The 22,277-nt window shown below is 46.5% G+C and overlaps 2 protein-coding genes across 3 annotated transcripts in view; one reads left to right on the plus strand and one right to left on the minus strand.

Annotated features, from left to right (window-relative positions):
- The window catches only part of lhpp (phospholysine phosphohistidine inorganic pyrophosphate phosphatase), a gene marked incomplete at its 5' end in the record, with an annotated part of 40,018 nt that overhangs the window by 17,149 nt on the left and 592 nt on the right, over window positions 1-22,277 (plus strand). The window contains one exon of one of the 2 annotated variants that reach the window (XM_080021029.1): window positions 65-1,363. The exons of the other annotated variant lie outside the window; for it this stretch is intronic. Coding sequence (XP_079877155.1) covers window positions 65-161 — 97 coding nt within the window. The 3' untranslated portion in view covers window positions 162-1,363. Of the gene's footprint in view, window positions 1-64; window positions 1,364-22,277 lie in introns of those variants that run through there. 2 annotated transcript variants of the gene reach the window in all.
- fam53b (family with sequence similarity 53 member B) lies at window positions 6,348-21,266 on the minus strand. Its single transcript, XM_080021809.1, has 5 exons — window positions 21,182-21,266; window positions 13,781-14,007; window positions 11,534-11,588; window positions 9,729-10,462; window positions 6,348-6,711 (listed from the first exon to the last, which is right to left on the minus strand). The coding sequence occupies exons 2-5, from the start codon at window positions 13,868-13,870 to the stop codon at window positions 6,349-6,351; spliced, it is 1,242 nt and encodes a 413-aa protein (XP_079877935.1). The 5' UTR covers window positions 13,871-14,007; window positions 21,182-21,266; the 3' UTR covers window position 6,348.

Below are 22,277 nucleotides of genomic sequence, written 5' to 3' on the forward strand. Positions count from 1 at the left end.
CTTACAGTTTATATACCTAAATACAGTATCTGCTTCAGTCTGAGGTTCTTTCCTTCTACCATAGGCCCAGTGACGAGCAGCACCCGGCGGTGACGGCCGACGGCACCGTGGATGACCTGGCCCGGGCTGTGGACATGATCCTCCACCAGCGGAAACTCTAAGGGGACAGGACGGTTGGATGTCGTGGCCACAAAGTACGAGAGACCCTCAACCCTCGACACTCAATTTAACTAGCGGGAGGCCGTAGTGGGACTCAGCTGAATTAACCCTAGACCAATAGTGTCTGTGCTCGTAAATCTAAATGTTTTGAACAGCTTGGTCCAACAGGCAGGCAATAGGTCATTCAGGAATGTTAGAGTAGTATATGCAAATAAGATAAGACAAACACTACAGTAAGCAAAATGTAAAACACAGTTCAAGCCATTACACATAGGTAGTATAGAACCCTGTGCTGTACTATTCTATTTTTTTGTCAGTCGATTGATACATAACGAATATTTACAAGAACCTGCCGAGGCCTGTTTGCAGGCTTGTGGACCCTCCAAAGGGAATGGTATATAGATTTTTGTTAAGTCAGGAATCATCTATTGGTATACATCAATAGACAATCATGTCTCCTTGAAGTTAATCTGAATAGATGTTGATATAATATAATATGTAATTGATAATTTTGTGGAACCTTTTAAAATGTGAATATCATCCAGTGGCGCCTGCACAATGTTAACATGTTAACCAGTGAGAGGTCCTTTATCAAAGTGCTTTACTCCGGCCGAGGAGTTGAAAGAAAAGAACAATGAGCCGTTTCACACATTTCTACATCTGTTTCGCAAAGTGGTTGCTATTGTGACGGTGTTTTCCTAAAAGTGTCTCAAGGCCTCTGAAGCACTGGGGAACACGTCGCCTCGGCACCTCGGTTTTGGTGCAATTTGTATCCGAGCGGCTTTTGTTTGACCGAAACAAAAAAACATTTGGAAGGGGAAGCGAGCGGGGCCGAGGGATGATAAAGGCGCAGCCCTGCACGGCATGATTCATGGCCGTTCTTGAGCTCACGTTTCCTCCTCCTGAACAAGGAGACACAGTCAGCTCTTCATAATGGTATAGCGTCAAAAATGTACTAACATCGCTGGAAAGCCTCGGCATTTTATTTTTCAGCGACAAGCGGGGGGGGGGGGGGATACCCTTGACATCGCTCCCAATAAAGTTCAATAAACAAAATGTTGTGGACAAAAAGTTTCACTGATTGGTTTGGTCCATGCCAGTTGGACTGTTGAGGTCTATGGAATTGGGGCAGAAAAACAAACGATTCTCGGGTTGCCCCCAAGGTTTCCGTGCACCAAATGGATTCATCAAAGAACAAAAGAACATTGCCATGTGATTTATTGAGGTCTTTCTGGTTCAGCTCACCATTAGCTGACAGAAACATGAATGTTATTGGGCAATTAAACCTAATGAAATGCTGCAAACTGTTACCAAACGCTTGTTTCTTAATGGAGCCGTTACCATACAGCACCACTCCCATTCTTCTTTTTTTTTTTTTTTGATTGTTAAAAATACATTTTAATGTTCAAGCAACTTTTCCAGCTGTTTCTCACAAGGTTATCCAGCACTCCTAAAAACAACATATGGCATATATGGTGTCAGTCCTGCTATATGGAAACGCTACTATGCTACTATATCGCTACTATGAAATCATTCACCAGAATAAGGTCAAAGGTTTGTTTTAGTGCACAGGGTGTAGGCCACACTTACCTCCCCGGCCGGCTCTCACCGTGTTGAGCGGGTTCAGTGTCAGACACACAAACAGACGTACACACACACACACACACACACACACACCCTGGAGCAGGCTGGGTGACAAACTGCATTTTTGGATGGGCTCCAGGGACAGCCACCTATTTCACACACAAAGCTACAAATTACAGGCGACATATCTCCCGAGGCCCGGTGGCACGTAAACAGCGATATGCGCAGCAAATTGGTAACTTCACCGTGGCCACGGTCTGGAGGCAACCTCTCAAATCAACACGGATGACCTCATTCTGAGCAGACAAGTCGGGACATGTATGACTTCACTGCCCTGTTGTCGGCCGCTATTGATAACCAGCGCACTATCGAACCTCGGGGCTGAACCGCGTCTTACTCCCCCGGGCTCTCTGTAGTGAGAGAGCGACGCATTAAATGTGTAACCTGTGTACTTTGTTTTGTGTCGCTGGCTTGACTGTAGTTAACAGCTTTGTTGATGTGAATGGGGGGTACGTCTCTGCAGATGTACACACAGTTCCGGGAGGTTGTTTAGTAGTTCCTTTCATCGGATGAACTCCTGCAACCAACCCCATTCGCCGGCGACACTTCTCCCTGAGACTTTGTCATCGACGAGCGAGTTGGAAATGAATCGGGGCGGGGGAGGGGCGCATGCTTCGGCAAGTTGTTTATCTCGAAATAACACGAGCACATCTCCGCCTCGGAGAGAATCCTCCACCCTTTCCCTTTCCTCCGCTCCCCCATTTAACCTCAGGACTTAAAATCTGATGATCTCATTTCCATATTTTATTGGCGCCTCAGGGACATAAAATCCTGCAGTGTTTGTGTCCTGCGGGGGGTGGGGGGGGGGGGTCTCTCTTAATAGCTCCCTGATTGCTCCCGGCTCCCAGCCATACGACTTTCATAAACATAGTCTGTAATTGACTCTGTGTGTATGTATTTTTATTTTATTTTTATTTTTTTATACAGGGTTGAAAATAAATAAATAAATCTTACAAGATGCTATAAATAATGACCTCCGAGGTCAATCGAGGGGGCTTTCATATTAGAGAGAGACACACACACACACACACAAACACACACACACACACACACAGACTGTTACTCCGAGCCAAAATTCTCCCATGTTTTTTAGGTCATCTGTTTGCGTTTGGCTCGCCTTACATGCCATGCACACTGCCGCGCTTGTGGCGCACCTGCGTTCGCCCACCTTAACGACTGCCAGCTGCGTGCTACCTTGAGCTTTCATCTCCGCTCTTTTGGGCGCTTCCTGTTTGACAGGAAATGGTGGGTCAGCTGACCAGACAGCGCTGGCACGCCGGCGGCTCACATTCCACCTCTGTCTGTGGAAATCTGCTCGTTTGGATGGCAACCCGCTAATGGTCCCCCTCCAAACCCCTCCCTTTGGTGTTGTGGAGCAGCGGTCCATGACGAGGCCTCCTCGCTTCCACACGCCCTTTTGCAAAGCAGCTGTGCCGACAGCAGCACGTTGACCAAAACTTTAAAGTGTGGGAGGATTGCAATTTCTGGAGCCGACCATCCACCCCTTCGCTCTCTGTGTCTCTGGACGCAATCTGAGACGAGCTGCAGTTCGTACAGAGAGCACTCTGTACTCTGGAAACATGGAGGCAGGCATCAGGCCCCCTTACTCCCCACTCCCTCCAGGGAGGTGACCCCTGCAAAATTGAGCACTGAAGCCCGGGATTTTTGGCTTGCAAGACACAAAGCGTGACCCTATGATGTCATTCTTGAGCGTGTGTGTATAATTTAGGGTTGACTGGGTCATCATATGTCTCCATGCAGTGTATACCAACTGTCGCAGACAGAAGAGACACAGCATTATCTCCCGGCCCCTTCGGTTCCCAGGCCAGGGCTCGGTTATGGTGTTAGACGGGGCCCCCCTCGCGGGGAGGTGTCCTGTTGCCTTTTGTAAAGTAAAGAAAAAAAATACAAGGTGCTTGCGTCTTTGCCCCACCCCCACCCCCACCCCCACCACATTGGTGTGTTTGAGGCGAGTGGATTTGTGTGACCTCGACACGTCTTACTCCCCGGGTTCAGTGCGATGCCGCCGGACCCATGACACCAGTGAACATCATCTTCTTCTTGTTTGATCACACTTTGTTTTTCCTCCCAACAAAGCAATGAAGGCTTTCTTGATAAAACACATTCAAACCCAGCAAGATGTTGACTCTGTGCACAGAATCGGCCAACGCAGCTCTTTCACTTCAGGGAAAGAGAAGAAAGAAAAAAAAAATAGAATCTAAAGCTGTCTCAACTGGAGATGGTTTGTGGCTGGGTAGCACCGGCAAAGTGCTTTTCATCCAAACCACGAGAGCTGCCAGACGCGTGTGCGTGTGCGCGCGCGTGCGTGTGTAAAAAACAGCCTTCATCCCTTTTCATTTCACATGCTGTTTTTGCTTGTTTGCGGGGAGATATGCTGCCAAATAGTACATTGAAAACTTTGAGGGGAAATAAAAGTCATCAAATCTTGCTTCGTTATCAGACGGAGCAACTTATCAAAGGTCAATAGACAACCTCACTCTGAGTGTGGCCATGTTGCTGCTTTCCCAAACTGAACCATTTATATTGGGAAAACTATTGAACAGAACGGATTCACGATGCCGGTGAAGCAGAGAGATGTCTCCCATCTATGAAAAACACCTTAAATAACCATTGTTTCATTGTTGGTAAAAGCTAAATGGAGTGTGATGCACATTAGCATTGATGTGGCAGAGTGCATCGTGATTAACCTAAAACAATGACGCAAAGGCTGACCAGCGCTACATTTGATGGCCCTTGGTCGGGGTCCCAGACAGGCACGCTGCAGAGCAGAGCCCCCACCCCCACCCCACTGCTCCTATCTGCTCTCAGAACACAGCCTCCTTTCATTTTTGTCCCTCCAGTGATTAAAGGTTCGGAGGCCCTCTGTCTCTCTCTCTCTCTTTCACTGCAGCCTTGCACGTTTACACGGGTTCTGTTTACCCATTTCCGTCACAGCTCATTACCGCGACAAGGCGTGCATAGTGGAAAGATGCTGCTTGTACAGGCTGCGAGCAGTGACTGTGTGAAGACTGAACTCATTAACACAGTCAGATGACTGCATAAGCCAATCCATTACATTGCCCTTTCTAGGAGCGTTGGCCCTCAAGTATGCTTTGTGTGGTAGTTGAGCCCGGGGTATATAATGTCAGTCAACTATTCTGTCTCATAGGCAACTTTTTTTGCCCCCCCCCCCTTGCAGAATTAAATGTTGCAAGCGTGAACCACTGTGCCAAGGAGTTCTGACGCCCCAGCATTACGCACATTAGGGAGTCAGAAAGAAACAAAAGACAAACCACACGCAAACAGAGAGCTACGCACTCAAGACACAGCAAAAGGCTTAGAGTTCACGCAGGCTGCAGCAGAAGCCCTCACACATGGGCCGCATTCACAGCCGCCTCCCACGTCACTCTATTCCTCAGAAAAATACCCTTTTGTTTCCAGGCCCGGGAAGGGAGAGCAGTCTCTGGGGTGAACCGCCGCTCAACTCTGCCACTCCATCCGCCATTAAAAAAATTTATACGAAAAAAAAAAGAGAATGGACTTCCTAGCTCTGCCTGCTGTCATCCTCCCTGTTGGCTCTGCTCTTCAGTACACAAACACAGGCTCTTCAGTATCCGTACTACTATTAGTCCTCTGGTAGCCTTGTCCTGCTACTGAATTGGGTCAGGCTGCATTGTTGTACTCAGGACATCTTCAACAATAACATTGCAGCTGATGCATGTGCTCCATCAATACAGATTTTCTGCATGAACTCATTGCAAACACACTGGAATAACATGACCGCAAATGACACATTTAAAACTGTGTTTATTTGAATAGAAATTTGATCATGTTTTACATAGCTTTGCAGTTACAAATTGTAAAAAGGAAGAATATTAACGCTATTAGCATTACTAAGTTTCTCTCTAACAAAGAGGAAAATAGATTCTTGGAGAACAGTCCGATGTTATTGTGCGAAAAGTTAAGCTTGTCAATATATTTTGTGGGTTCTGTGTGTGTGTGTACAGCTTATTGGATCAGTGAGAGTGAATGGGACTACTGACAATAGCTCTCAAGAGTAGTCTGTGTCCCCATCATGTACCCAAGTACTACTGAAGAACGTCAGAAACATCCACTATTCCTAGTGCAGTGAATTCTTACTAACCTGTCGTGTATTCTCTCCATATCTTAGTACAATAACAGGCAGTCAGGCTAACAGAGAAACCCTTCCAAACCCTTGTGCAGCAGGTCCTTCACTCCGCGACCTCCCCGTTTAATCTTGTGCTCCTGAGACAGTCACAACAACTCAACAGGCACAATAGTTTGACAATACAGTCTCCTCTTAACCTCCCCTTCCACAAAGCTCCTGCTGTCTCTCGGCAAGACAAAGTGAAGGCCGGAGCCAAGGTATTACCTATCCACTTGCGTTGTCCTTTAAGACTTAATAGTAAGGTTTACCTAATGTACCACTTGGTGATCAACTTTCACAGTCCAGTTTGCGGGGGGGGGGGGGGGGGGGGGGGGCGCGATTGGCTCAGTTCCTCTCAATCTGTTCAATGGATTGGCTCAGTTCCTCTCAATCTGTTCAATGTCAAGCTCGCCTCCCAGCTGATACATGTCCTTCCTGGTGCTACAAAGCCCCGCCCATAGGGCCTCATGGTTTTTCCTATTTGTTGTCCCTGCCATCATGTCACTGCAGCCTGGGGAGATCCAACCCAGCTCCTCAATGGTGGGGTCTATCCCCACGCTCCTGGTGACCTCGCCCTCTTTGGTCCTGGTTGCGTCGTCCTCCGCGACCCGTTCGCTCACGGACAAGAAGTCACTCTCGCATGGCGTGGTGCTCCCGAGAAGGGTGAGGGCCTGGCTCGACTGGCAGCAGTTTTCGCCCGTGATCCCAGGACAACTAAGGCTGTGAAAATTACGAAGTTTCTGTGGATAAAAGAGACGCACGGTTAAGTTGACGGTCAGCTCAAAAAAGAAACCTTAAAAACTATGAGCAAAGCTGACCTGACAGGAGGAAGGCAAACACAAAGGACACGGGTGACAGCCATCTTTAGTGCTATAGCTTTCCATTGGCTGTTTCCACACAGGTTTGCAAGGTCATGGAATAAAGCCAGATTAAGTGTCTGTATATCCAAATATAACACAAACCCTCCAGCATATCAGAGTGTATTCATAGTATAGAGGCCATAGTAAACAATTTCTAAAACCAACCATCCTAGACTGATAGGATTCCTCACTGGGAGTAAGCCACCAAGTGTAACCACAAAACACAAGGCAATAACCAGTATAACATAACAGACTTAACAGTTAAACATTTAGTTTGCCTTACATACTGGAGCAACTGGTGGCTTGAGGAATACGGCCTTGCAAACGGAGAGGAACCCAGACAGGCAGCGTCCAGATTCCCTGAATGCAGTTATCATTCATGTCAGCCATCCACCGTGTCTGCCTGCTGCTGGCAACTGCACAATGCGTACATGCATCCGCGAAAGCCAGCAAATTCCTTCGGCCAATACACATGTGCCAGCACCACTGCAGGCGTGTCAAGGGCCACGACAGCTGGGCCAGTGGGTACTGGGAGGCCATCTTACAGAGGACCCAAGCACTCTCGCTAGTAGGTAGAGTTGACCAAACAGCTGCATCTCATGTCTGGAAAGACTCCATTGGAAAAACAACGGATCAAAGGCGAAGCTTCAGTTTTCCTTCGCCCTCTCCAAGCCAGTACGTTATCGCCATGTGGGTATCACGCCACTAACTGAAGTGCTCAATTTCTACAGACTGGCCAAGATCTTAACACAACACTGAATAAAAAAATAAGTCCACAGTCACATTTCAGTAGTAGTGTCCACACTATGCTCTGTCTTCTGACCAATAGTATTTTTTCTGGTATTAATAGGATGTAAGAATTTGCAGTTTTTCGCCTAATATCACATTACAAGCTCAGGGTAGCGGTGACAGTACCCCATTTTTGCGAAAGTATCGTCTCACCGCTACAACACCACAACGACAGTCATTATAAATTGCTGTAGGTGTCCAATTCTTGCCCCCGCCCTAAAGGTGAAATGGAGAGGAGAGCGGCGAGGCGTCCTCATCCATAATGACCTTGACTCGCTGTCAATACAAGCTTATCAATAGCTCGCAAGGCCTGGCCGTGGCAGCGATCCATCCACCGAGCCAAAATTCACAGAAATCAATATCTCTTTACCCTTATACGCATCCCCTGCGGGGCGATCTATAATCTCTGCCACAGCTGCTCTCCTTCCTGGCGGTCACCGAGCCAAGCAGAGGGTAGCATTTTCTCCCTGGGTAAATTACACCACCGCAGGCATCTCACCGGCGCGTCACAGTGTCATGGAAGTGGATGAGAGGACACTTCGGAGTTCAGCAGCATGACAAACTGTTTGAACAGACGGGTGACTTCGTAATAGAGGAAAGTGAGATTAGGTTCTTCCCGTTCACGGGAGAGGCCATCGTGACCACGTTCTCTCAGCGGCACGACTTGCACGGCTTAAAGCAGTCTCTCGATCCTGGATCAATTCAAAAAGACTCCCATGCCCATCACTCGGGTTGACTCACTTTGATCGAAAAAAATAAACCTTAGGTCAAAAACAACCCCCCCCCCCCCCCAAAAAAAAAAAAAAAATTTAAAGACGTGTCCCACAATGGCTTCACTGGCCAGATGAGAACCAGATTATTCTGGAATGGAAATCCTATCAATGCCAGCAAATGCAGCGACTCCATTGGCAGCAGTAAAGCACTGCCTCGTGGCGTCCCCCTCGACCTGGGTCGAGGGGGAAGTCTGACTACAAGGAACGTGGAACGTTATCGAAGTGACAAACGCATCTGTGATGAACAGCAGGAAGGGTGATTTGCTGCTGACATACTTGGTGGAAACCCTGCCTGTAGCGCTGTAAAAATATTAGTCGCCTCGCCAAAGGGTCCTTTCACCAGACCCCCCTCCCCTGTTGTGTGTGGCGTCTGCCTGTTGTAACACAGCAGCCCTGTTGTAGAGACACGGCTGAACTCCGGGCGAATTACGCCAACGGCCCAGCCCACCGTGTATGACTCAGTCATTGTGCTTGTGACACGTAAATATGTGTCAGTGTGTGTGTGTGTGTGCGCGCGCGCACACACACTCATAGCAGGATGTGTAGCCATAACAAACCGATGGTAGGAACACGGTTCGCTTTCAGGGAGGGAGGAGGGGAAGAATACTCTAAATACTGGGACTGGTGCGTGGATCGAGTTGGATCATTATGACAGCAAATTTTGTTATGCTCAGGACCTCAAATAACCTTAAGCGTGTTGTTGATAATGTTACTCCAGCAACAGTTTATCTGGTGGCTTGCATTACTGGAAGCATTATTGGCAGTGCATAAATACACACCCTCTTGGGGCAGATGTGACTCAGAATAGGCCTGCAAGAAAGAATAATTTCAGTACCTGATAAAACGGGGTTTCCTCTGGGGAAAGGTATGTATGAGTGTGTGAAGGGGCGCGTTAATAGCATGACAGAAGAAGCCAGAAGACGGGCTTTCGGCCAAGGAGAAACGGTCGATTTATGTAATATGGAACTAGGGTATTGATGGGCTCCATTAAGTGCTCAAATGTCACAGAAAATAAGAGTTGAAATGTGGAATGGAAAGGTCCATTAAAATAGCAATGTGATATATTACATGACATACTAAGTTGCAGCATTAAATCATGGCCTAAAATAGATCAAAGGAACTGTATAACAGGCATTGGAAAATGCTTAACAGGACACATACTCCTAACCCTTTGAAATGAACCAATAGATTTTTATTCATCTCCATGAGTGTCTACTTTGTGCTCCGTATACAATGGCCTGATTGAAAACTGTACAAAGCCCGTTCCCGCTGCGAGAGGTCATCTGATTCCTGTGTCATCCGCAGTCACAACTCGTGGCTTTTTCCGATACCAACCTGGGTCATCTTGGCCAGGTCCAGCGAAGGCCTCTGTTTGTGTGTGTCGGCGGGTCTCCTACGCTTCATGCCGACCTTCTTGTCGTTGAGGACGCACGGCTGCGAGCGGCTCCGGGCGAGTCCCCCCTGGCCCCCGCGGCGCTCCAGCTCGGGGGTGGAGTCCGGGGAGCTGGTGGGCGAGGACCCCTGAGGCTCGGGGAGGCAGATCTGTTCATGTGAGAGGTAGAGGGGTGGCTCTGAGGCGGAGGGGGGTGTCAGGCCCGCGAAGGGGGGGCAGGGCAGGTTCTGGGTGAAGCAGGGCAGCTCTAGGGTGTTGCAGCGTGCGGGCAGGCTGAAGCTGGAGCTGCGCTGCACCGCCGGGAAGCCCACCTGTCCCACGCCGCCACGCTGCACGCTGCCCCCGCTGTGGCAGCGCCTCTTCTCTACCGCCGTCCACACCCGCGAGCCTTGCGGCCGCCACGATGAGCGACAGCTCCCCAGCTCGTCCGAGCAGGACAAGGAGCGGCACTGTCGCTTGCTGGGCGGAGCTGTGGATGGGGAGGATGTAGTCTCCGTCAGGCTGAGGTCCTGCAGCAGGCCGGTGAGGGCGCTGGACGTCGAGCCCGCATCCCGGCCCCAGCGGGCGGGACTCTGGTGCACCTCGGGCAGAACATCCCAGAGGCTCTCCAGACTGGACCCGGCCGGTGTCGGCTGCATGGCACAGCCCCGGCCCACCTCACACCACCGGCTCGTCTCTGCAACAACGCAACAGACTCCATTTAGCTCAATTTACTCTGAAAAGAGATTTCCCCAATTAGTTATTTTCAAAATGGGCAAAATTATAAAAATAAAATACTTAATAAGATTAAATTAAATCAGTCTAACGATCACAAACTATTTCTTATGTTTCTCAATTTCTAGTGCATTCATGTATAATAATCTGCTGGCAGCATGTTTCCCCAGCTTAAAAATGGTTAATTAAAGCCAGTATGAGGAGCATTTTCACGTATGAAAGCCTGACCCACTTCTGGCCGAAAACTGAGGACGCAGGAAAGACAGAGCTTCCCTGACAGAGTCAAGGAAATGAAACTGAAATTCTTTAAGCAGGTCAAAGTTCAACAGCGCGCTTTCCCAAGACACCTGTCGGGAACTTCCGCAGAGGTTAACAGTTGCTGCTGCTCACAGGTAGGTAGAAGATAAGTATAATCATCAATAATGTTTAACTATTCCTTTAATTGGTCTCTCTCTCTCTCTCTCTCTCTCTCTCTCTCTCTCTCTCTCTCTCTCTCTCTCTCTCTCTCTCTCTCTCTCTCTCTCTCTCTCTCTCTCTCTCATTCTCTCTCTCTCTCTCTCTCTCTCTCTCTCTCTCTCTCTCTCTCTCTCTCTCTCTCTCTCTCTCTCTCTCTCTCTCTCTCTCTCTCTCTCTCTCTCCCCCCAACACCTGTTGCACATGGTTGCCATAATGGTGCGTGGCTGGGGACCAGATGCGGCACAGCCGGGGCCGCCCGCCTGCGTCTCAATCATCCCTCTGAAAGGTGACAATGCACCGCCACCCCTGTCAACCATGGCTGTCACAAAGAAGGAGGGGAAAAAAGAAAAAAAAAAAAAACAACCCCAAACAAAACGTCCTGACTCTCCCGCCTCCACAAGCTGTTGAGGGATGTCATAAGCATGTAATTACTGCTTGTACACAGTTTGGGGATGGGGTGAGCGTCTGGTGACAACGGTTGTGCCAGAAAAACAGCCGTAATGTGAGAATGCAGGGTATGTGTGGGGGTGGATAATGGAGACCGGTTCATAGAAACGGTCGACTCATAAGCTCTTACCCATCAATCCACAAGAGAAGAGGGCGGTCCCCTGGCTCATGGTCTGCGCCCGGAACTGTGGAAATGTAGAAGGTGAGAACAGTCAGCTTGCCGCGGCAACAAACCAGCAGCAGTTTGACCAGGGAGCGCTAATGTCGAACACCTGTGCCGTACAGCCAGTGCATAATCAAATACGATTCGGAAATCCCCCGGCTTTTGTTTATACATGGCTGGCTGAGCCTTGAGTGTGTGTCAGTGTGTCGAAGAAGGTGACACGGTGGTTGGTGTGTGTGTGTGTGTGTGTGTGTGTGTGTGTGTGTGTGTGTGTGTGTGTGTGTGTGTGTGTGTGTGTGTGCGCGCGCGCGCCCGCGTTGGGGAGCAAATACAGCCACTCCGACACAGAGAGAGCCTTCTGCATTATAAAAAGGCCTCTGACTGATTCTGCCTGAAGACGACTTCATTTCACGTCGTGGAGAGGGCAAACCGAGTGAACAGAACTGGCGAAAGGAAAAGCTTCCTGCTCTGTGTGTTCTCGTATGGTGATCACCGTTGCCAGGTTCATAAGATAAGATCATATCCTATTTTTTCTTGGGAGTGTAAGGATTATAATAGGGCCACGACTAAAGATTAGCGTGTTGTCCTCTATTGATTTTTTTTTTTTTTTTTATAATCAATTTAAATAATACAATGAACTTAAATTAAGACTAATGTGGAGAAAAGAAAGACAAACAAATCAAAGGGCAAATCACAATATCGACACAATACAATTAATACTATATCTGAGCCCCCTCTCACATACACATAATACAGACAACAATCACAAAGTACATTTTTGCCTGGAGCCCCACCACAAGCTGCCTAAAGAAGCACAGACATTCCTGTGGAAGTAGAATTCTCTCAAAAAGGACTAAAATAAGGGAGGTAAAATTGTTTCCTTTTCCTTCAAATTGGCAACTCTTGCAGACCACCGTTATCGCTCCGCGGTTGTGCGACGCAGGCCAAAACTACAACTGCGAACAGCCCATTTGTGAGTCGGGAGCAATTTGTGACAAATGATGCGCCAGTGGATTTGTTTTTGATGTGACTCGAGCTGTCCCGTGGATAGAACGCGTGCGCATTTCCGTGTGTGTGTGTGTGTATATATATATAAATAATGACTTGTGAAATGCACAACAAATATACATATATTTGCAGCATTCCATTTTTTTGTCAGGGTTTGAGATTCTTCTCATTTCATACCAGGCTCCAAAGTATTTAAGTTGACTCATAGAAAGCTGCTCAAAAAGGTACTTTATAACACAAGTAACGATCATCCTCCTTGAGTCATTAATCACCTCCCCAGTCCCTACACCCACAGTGAGAACAGTTCCGGTGTTTGTTTGTTTTTTTTCTTTTTCCCCCTCTGAAGATGCTGATGCATGGCAGATGTCTTCTACTGTAAAATACCAGTGACATTTGCACATGGAACAACAACACTTGTGTTTAGTTTGAAATGTCACACTTCGGTCACTTGAACGCTTACGTTTCTACACCAAACTTTATCAGTGGAGTCTGCAGCTGCTCTAGTGTTTGACGACGACATCACGACGTACAGCGCAACACGGTCATTAATGTGATATTTTAGCTCGGGCGTGGTTAGAGAAAGCCTCGCTCGGACGGCCGCGGATCAAGAGGTTCCGAAAAATACGTCCAATAGAACACAACAACCGGGAACGCACACCTACACTGCCGCAACATCGCCGGTGACGTCCGTGAACGGCAGCGGCGGCTTTCGATCCGAGCCAGACGACACACGCCCTGTAACCAACTGGGAGCCATCATGCTGCCATCATCGTCGATTGTAAACAGAAATAGCCCTATTGTCAAGTGTGTAATGTGTTCAAAATGCCTTTGTCTTGAATTTTATACCGCGGCACTTTTGGATTCCCCCCCTCGAGTTTGACTTGGAAGTGAGGTCGATTTCTGCGCCTCGCCATGCCATGCCATCAAAGCCTGTCTGGAATCACACCAACTTTGACAAAATAGAAAAGTACATGTGGCTATAGAACACACTTGAGCGGCAAACAAGTTTTTCCTGACATATAAAGGCCGCCTGTTGTGTTCCACTCCTTAATCAGCACAGGGGAAGACCGGTGCCAATGATGTATCCAAGTAGGTAATCAAACCTCACCGACAAAAGACAGAAGAGGAAATAAAGAGGGGAAAGCAAAAAAAACACAAAACAAACAAACAAAAAAAAAAAAAAAAAAAAAAACAGGAAAAACTCACCTGGCCCAAATTTGTCCGTTTGGATGTTACATCATCAACACCCTTCTTTTCCAGTGTTTTCTTGTAAATGATCACCATGGCAACGCACATCTTTGACCCAGGCTACTCCAGTGCAGGTGAACAAGGTCAGACGCCATATCGACTGGCACGGTGCGAGCGGGCCGAATTCTTACATGCGCAGCGTCCCTCAACCCCTCCAGGAATGCGTTTCACTCCTCTGTCCAAACCTGGGCAGGAGAACACACACACACACACACACACACACACACACACACACACACACACACACACACACACACACACACACACACACACACACACACACACACACACACACACACACACACACACACTCAGTACATTTCCAACAATTTGCCTAGCGTATGAGCAAGAGGACGATTCTAGGCAATGTGCCGGATCGTTGAGGAGTGGGAAGCTCTCCTTTGCACGCTCTGAAAACACTTCATGACTTTGGTTGCAAACTCAACCCAACACTCTCACAAGGTCCTCTCACACCGATCCCTTTCAGTCCCCTGAGCATTAGAAGTTTCCTCTCAAAACCAACATGCTTGCAAAATGTTCTTTAACAGCCAGCAGGAGGAGGAGGAGGAGGAGGAGGGAGGGGGCAGGATTAAGAAAGTGGAAAGTCAAGACAAGGCCGCGGCTCATCCAGATCCTTTAATTCTCAAGCGAGCGTGCAAATATTCCAAACAAACACTCTGCTTTGAGCCCGCGCAACCCAAGTCGTCATGTACCACAGTTTCAAACGTCGCTGCCTTTTTCACTTCCGCATTCCCCCCCTCCCCTCCGCCGCGTCACCAAAAAGTGGAACTCTAAACCTTGTTTTGGTTCTCTACCGTCCATTTAGCAGATCTGATTCGCTATCTGGGAGGGAGAGCAAGTTTCCTCAAAGTGTTCGGCGCTGGAACGGAGCAGAGCAAAGTCAAAGTTGTGTAATTGAATCCTCAGGGGCTGGCTGGAAATAGCTGCGACCTTGCGGTTATCAAAACAACCCTCTTCATATTAGTGCCGCAGAGTTTACAGAAAAATAGCTGATTAGCCACAGATGTAAATCTGTGATCACTGCGGCGATCGACTTCACTACCTCTTGATAACGTCCGTGCAGGTCGGACTCAGGTACGGGAAAGAGAAGACAGGAGGAAAAAATAAAAAAATAAAAATAAATAAAAATCATGACGTGGCGGTGATGGGTCCTTTAAGGTCTGAGAAGTTTTAAGTCGCCGGTGACTTGGCGCAATTGCGGCACAAGGAAGAAGAATGAAAAATAAACAGAAAATGAATAAAAGATGAAACAAAGCGGCGATGAGGAGACAAACGGGGGGTGGGGGGGTGGTGTGCGTGTACCACGAGGGTGGGTGGGCAACAACAACAAGGCAGCGTCACAAGACCCTAATGAGGCTGAACCGCGCAAGGTTCTTGCCTGCAATCGATGAATTCCATTCACCGACCTACAAGGAAAGCAGACACAGCCCTTCCCGTAGAAAAAGCCATGACACAAGTGAGAGCCAAGTTCGGTTGTAACGGGCCGTTCTAACCGGGGTTGGTTGATCGTTTCTATTTTCATATCGTCCAATCGTGGCTACTTGAGATTGATCGCCAGGTGGTTGCCAGGGGTTACGTCACAGCATTTCCAGTGAAATGCCAGCGGTGTTTCCCCACACATAATTGACTTGGGCGGGGCACCCAGGTGTAATAACGCCTGCCAAAGTATTTTTGCCTTCCCATGTAAGTTGGGTTTTTTTTGTTTGTTTTTTTTCCTCCCCCAAAATCGCCATCCGTGATCGATAAACTAGTGGACTCGTTCTCTGGTGTGACGTTATAATACGCGGACACGGCTCTCTGGTTCGGGTGGATTAGAAAGCATCCCAAGTGTGTATTGGGTCGAGAGACCGCAGGAAGTGATGCTACGTTCACGGGAACTCTGAAAAGTTTGAGTCGCCTGAAAAAACAAATCGCTGAAATACGATCTGAGGGCCAATCGCTATAAACCCAGTTCTCATGGAAACATTTTATTGCCAAACAACCACATTCTGAGATGTGTATACTCCCACATGCACAGAGAGCTGCCATGAAATAATCTGATTTTTCCAGGTGTTTTAGGTCAATCATGTTCCATTTATCTTAAAAGTAGCTTCCTTGAATGAACTAATTGGGTTCCACTTTGTTGATCAATCTCCTAAACTTGCTCTTCTACAATGTTTATAGTCATGCTTGTGGTAAAAACCCAAATGTCTGTTTAATTTGGTTATGGGTTAATTTCCCATTGATTGTCTAAGGGGGGGAAAAAGGGCCACTGCAACATCTCTTGCAGATATAAAAAGGCACAACAAGCGCAGGAATATGTTTAAGTAAAGGCAAATCATGTTGGCTTTAAAAAGATTAGCACTTTACGCACCTTCCCTTGCTGTTGAGAAAAAAGTAACATAAGTATCGTGATGAAAGAAGAGTTTTACAAGAAAAGCAATAAAGTTCAAGGCTGGCTTGCGGAGCCTACTCATGGCTTGTGAATTACAAAAAAAAAAATAAAAAAAAATGAGAGCGATTCTAGGTCATGGCTCAAGTCAGACTTCACCTTTTGTGACATTAACCATAATGATGTGTTTACTAAGACACTGAGAACTGGAGACATCCTGGAGCAGAGAGTTGTTAAGGACTTAATGACTTGATGGACACAGGCATCAATCACAGTTAAGAGAAACTGTTTTCCCCTGTAATCAATTTTTACCGTACTGACACTCAACATGAGCAAACACAGAAGAATGCTCATTAAATCAGTTATGGTTATAGTATAGGTGGTGGCAATTCTAGAGCTGATGCGTGCATTCATCTGATGCCCTTTAAGAAGGTGAGGTTTAGAATGAGGTAAGAGCACTCAATTGAGCCATTACAGGAAAAATAAAACCATTCAATTTAAAGTACCTTGGACTAGTTTTTTCAGCCTTAAAATACCTTCAAAAAATGGTGTGATTTATGAAGGTTTATGAATGGAAAACGTGTTTGCTTGCACTCGAGTTGGAGCTTGGCAATGATAAATTGACTTCACATTGAGGATGAAATTGGAAAGCAAACGTACTGTAACCCGCTGTATCCAGTGCCTAGTAGGCACAACCTCTGCAGCCTGCACAACCATTTAAAACCCGACGTGTTAGCTGAGGAAGCCACAGTTCACACAAGGTGCCCAGTTATATCCCCTACAAAAGATTTATCTTGCTAACTGTGCTTCCATTATCTGGAATGAGCGAGAACCATCCACCCCCCCCCCCCCCCACACACACCCCTCCCCCTGGCCGGGCGCCGATATCTGGTCATCTGGTCCAGGATGGCAGTCATCATGACAGCTGAAACGTCTACTCTTTGAGCAAAAGAAGAGCACAGAGGGGACATTCCTCAAGAACTGGCTCTCCACTCTATGCAAACATCACGTTGACTGAATAACTTACAGTCATGAAGTTACCAGTGACAGTGAACCTCCTATGCAGCTGCACCACTGCCATCTTAAAAACTTGTTGGGGGGGGCTCCACACTTCCTCTGTACTCACCACAAGTCTTTCAATCATTTGCTTTTGGGTGTTAAATGTTGCAACAGCAGGATATCACTTAGCCTTAGGACAGGCTAGATATGACAAAAAGGAAACCGCAGTTGATAAAGACGCATACTGTGTAGGCATACTCTAAAGAATTTTGCCGCTGTTTATATTAGACAACTTTACAATGCAATTAGTTGAGGCCATGTCCAGAGGCATGGTCAGCCCATGGTTCTATGTTGTCATGTCTAGGCTGAGAGGCTTCAAAGAGTAGTCACCTCTGAAAGCTTTAAAATGCAATTTTCCAATTAGAGCAGCTCTTCTATACATTGCCAAGACTATAATCCCATGGGTTAGGCCTACATTATACAAGGATCTGGCAGCTTTGAGTCTGACTGACGGGGCCAACACTAATCCGTCTTATGGCATTTGGAGAACAAGTGGTAAACAATATTTTTTGGCATTATTATGCCCCATTTCATAAGCCTGGTACTCTTAAGCAAAATGTTTTGTTATGTATTTACAAAAAAAAAAAAAAAAAAGACTTTACCCTAACTGTTAGCAATGCCTTGCTCAACTTTAATACTCAAGATTTGTCTCTATTATTGATACATTCAATTTGAAACTCTTTTTTAAATAAATGCAACCACAGGACTTTGAGTTTGTGTAAGTGGCTTACTTATATTTCATCTGTGGCATTCCTACTTGCATGGCAGCATGATGTCTCGTCCTGCTCAGAACAATCCAAGGATTGTGGCCCCCTCTGTAACTTGAGCATCTGTTGAGCACCTGAGTCAGCCCAACCTAAAAATCTACTGGGGGATTGTTTTCTGCACTTCATCACCGTGTTGCTTCAGGAAAGAATCCTCGGTTCCCAAGAGAAAGCATTTGTGTCGCCCCCCCCCCCCCAATCATTGGCTCTAGAATCTAGTCACGTCTGGTGACTAGATGAAGGTCAAGTTCTGGATTGTACACATTAGAGCCACATCATGATGGCTGGTGGTGTTGATAGAGAATGATAAAAAAAGGAAACCAGTTTACAAAGACCATCATCTTCAATGTGAAAAATGGGAGGCATTGTTCGGAAACTCAAAAATCTCTCTTTGTTCTTATCATCAATTAGTGAGCCAAAAAAAAAGGTCAGGCACCGTGTTGGGTTTTGTATGGGTGACTAACTGAAAATAAATTTATGAAAACACATTACAGGGTGAAGGCTTCAATGGTGGTAACCCAGCTTGGTTGAGGGCCTGGGGCAGAGCCATGTTTTCACAAGCCTGCAGCTGCCCACTTACCATAAACACAAAGGCCCAGCAAGGCAATGCATAGCAGCCAACGAGGCCTACTTTTTAAAGTAGGCCTGCTGTTTGATTATCTAATACATAATCACTTGCACTGTACATACCTCTCGAGAAAACGACATTCATTGAAATCTGCAAATATGTCTTTCAGAAGATCAGCTCAAGGTGGAGGGAAACAATGTAGGCCTACTTTACATGAGTGACAGGTTTGATAAAGCCTCAAACACAATTTGGCAAATATTGTCTCAACTTCCATAACACAAATAGTATCATAATGCATCTTGATATCCCTATAAAATGGAATAAGTCATCTCAACAAAACGCAGCCGTTCAATCAAATTTGAACGCTTTTCCCTCATATATGCAGGATCCCTCCCACACACACTGCATTCCGAACAGTGAGATACAGGAACTTGTAAAAGACAAGAACAACATCTTGATATGATGATATATAATTTGGCAAAAGTCATAATTTTTTGCATTGAGGCAACAGGTGATCTCATATTTTAACTCAAAATATGTGCATAGTTCCAGGCAAGTGTTTCCATAGTCCAATTGCCCTTCAAACAAAATTTCTTCACCAGTTTTTTGCACACAAGCTTGCCAACTCCAGGTGGAGGTCTCTCAGTTTCTAAAGAAAAAAGCCCTGAAAACTGAGATAGTCCAAGTAACGAGCACAAACAGTCCCTTAAACCCTTTCCCCCCCCAAAATCCCTCATGAAAGGGAAATGAGTTTGGCAAGCAAATTGGTGTGACCACAGCTCACAGAATGTTGCACTCAGGCTACAGAGCAAACAGGATTTTGAACTCAAGGAAAAAGCCAAAAACTACCGATGACAAAAGTTCTTTACAGGATATCTAAGTCAGCAACACCTGTGTGACAGCAAGACCGCTCAGAACAGGGCTTTTCTTGAGGCCACTGGAAGAAGCATGTTTATTTTCAGATTAGGAAGGAGGTCCTGTCATGAGTTGCATGTGAACATGGGAACGTATGATCCGAACCATGGGAGGCTAGACAGAAAAGGGTTCAAGTTTAACAAGTTGTGCGTTCTGACCCGAGTCCTTAAAATACTGATTAAGTTGGATTGCTTGTCAGCCAAGCCTGTCTTCATACCTGAGGATGAAGGTAAATTGAGATAAGGCAACAATCCGCCGCAATGGCACCAACTGTAACATACCAGAATCAAAGGGACTGAAGGAGGGAAGAAAAAACATCCCAATTACAACGTCAAATACAGCTGCATCGGGTATCATCGGGCATAAGAGGCTGAGGGAAAGCGCTTCCAAACCAGTGGTTCTCAACATGAAGTCGGGGGACCCCCAAGGGGCCCTTTAAGAGGTTCACCAGCAAAATAATTAATAGTTAAACTTCACTTTTATTTTATTGATAAGATGTCAGCACCAGAAGAGAATGTACAATAATGAATGTCCTGACCATAGCTTCACTACTATCTATTTTACTTACTAAATCATAACTGATAATAAAAAAATTAAAACTTCTCAGATTGGGCTCCCAGAGACCAAAATCTTGTGAAATTGGGTCCATGGTCTATAATTACTGTCAAATTCAAGGTCCTCGATACGAAAACGGTTGAGAAGCACTGTTCTGATAAAAACGTCGGTGCAACACTGACCAACCATGCTCGAAATAAGTATAATAAGCAGTTTAATCGGTATGCAGTGTGTGACTGCAAGTACAGATTCAGACCAGTCATCAGCCATTGTCTAGGGAAACATGCTTTTGAGCAATGGGTCGGATCTAATTAAAAACATGTTGCGGAGACTTAATGGATCGCTTAGCAGCTTGTCCTTAAAGAGAGACTCATTCATCACATCACAACTAAGCATGACACCATTTGCCGTTAGAAATATACTGGGGCTCTGCCTTCGGGATTAGATTAGATAGGCACCGTACTCAACCCACAGGGTTGATTAAAGTCACGAAATGGAACATAAACAACATCCCAAATAGAAAACCATGTCAATGGACAAGACACAACCAGCCAAAGTAAATAAACAGACGTCGGCATCAACATGTGAAGCAGGAAACCGTGCACTGTACACAGCAAGTTCTGTACGTACACAGGGGTTGTAAACAGAGTGGATATGGATTCGATCATCCCCCAGGTCTTGCGCGTGGACTGAGAAAACGCGTAAATCATGTTTTGTGGTATTTATTATTATTATTTTACAATGTTTTCCTACCTCGCACCCCCTCGCAGGGCCAGTAAACCTGACCTTATGGTTCCAAGACAAAAGACAGTGGAGGGGGCTTGGGAACACATGAGGGAGAACTTGCTAAGCTAGTACAGAGAGTGCTAACCAACTTCAGAACAGGACTTCAGTCGCGGGAGACAGTTTTAAGTCGCGTCTTTTTTTTGCTGTTGTTGTTGTTGTTGTTGTTGTAAGTACAACCACGCCGCATCATCCGCGGCACACGGAGAATCAAACACACACGTACGAGGCTCGGCTCACACTCCACACGCTCCGTCCCAGGGAGTTTGAATGCACCGGGCCAGACAGAAAACTACAACCGCAACACGACTAAAAGCACTCACAAGCACCGGTGCGGGCATCCCTTCGGAGGTCCGGTTTCAGTTAGTTTCGGTTGCCCATGTTGAGATAGTTTCTTGGACAATAATGGGGTCGAGGGGGCGGAGGGGGGGGGGGGCGCGCGTCGGCCGGGACGCGGAGCAGCCTCTGCCTCAGCCTCCCGCGGTCAAACACGACTGCTCGGCGGCTCCAGCGGTGCCCGAGTTAGCCCCTAATAACGCTGTGACGTCACGCACTGGGAGATACCACTCGCCGGGGAAGGAGCGGGGTTTCAAGTTTACTGACGTTCATTTAAAAAAATAAAATAAAAAAAGCCAAACTTTGACCATACTATTTACTGTTTAACCGGTGATAGATACATTGAGTCCATCCCATATGGCGTCCGGAAGAAGAGAGCTGACGTATTTTGTGAGACGTAGACATAAAGATTCGCATCGATCTCCCCTCCCTGACATAATGATCTGATCTGAGCTGCTGTAATGACAAGTAATTACAGATTTATGAATGTGTGTGTGTGTGTGTGTGTGTGTGTGTGTGTGTGTGTGTGTGTGTGTGTGTGTGTGTGTGTGTGTGTGTGTGTGTGTGTGTGTGTGTGTGTGTGTGTGTGTGTGTGTGTGTGTGTGTGTGTGTGCGTGTGTGCACTATACAGTATAATGGCGCATACATACTTTGAAGCTGAAAGTTTGCATGTGTGCACCATAAAGGTTTGGTTTAAACAGCACCAACTGTGAAAACATGTCCCACGCTGCAGTTCACTTACTGTACAGTATGTCAGAAAATAATGACTAACCTGATGAGTAACGGAAATCTAAAAACAGGCAAAAGAGACAGGAGATTAAGGTTAATGTGCAATTTAAAACCGGAGAATACCGAAGGTTTTAGTCTGGATTTCAATAAAGTAGTAAGTGTTGGGTTGAGCCTGAGATGTGCAGCATAGTAACTTAATGTTGATTGGTTTTATGCTGGTTTTGAATTGTCAAAACTTTTCAATCCAACCCACAAGCATTATACGACTGCACTGTTGTGATATAGGCTGACATGGCAGTATCTGCATACGGGCGATATACAGCAACAAAGTTTGTCCAATAATTTTGTATTTGT

Source organism: Zeus faber, assembly GCF_960531495.2.
Source record: "Zeus faber genome assembly, chromosome: 20".
NCBI lineage: Eukaryota > Metazoa > Chordata > Actinopteri > Zeiformes > Zeidae > Zeus > Zeus faber.

What these genes read in the sequence shown, in the direction of transcription:
- fam53b (XM_080021809.1), bottom strand. Translation starts at nt 13,870, where the DNA reads ATGTGCGTTGCCATGGTGATCATTTACAAGAAAACACTGGAAAAGAAG. An exon ending in CTTCTCTTGTGGATTGATGG is followed by an intron (nt 10,463 to 11,533) that starts GTAAGAGCTTAT and finishes GCGTTGTTGCAG; the next exon opens with AGACGAGCCGGTGGTGTGAG. An exon ending in ACCTGGCCAAGATGACCCAG is followed by an intron (nt 6,712 to 9,728) that starts GTTGGTATCGGA and finishes TTTTATCCACAG; the next exon opens with AAACTTCGTAATTTTCACAG.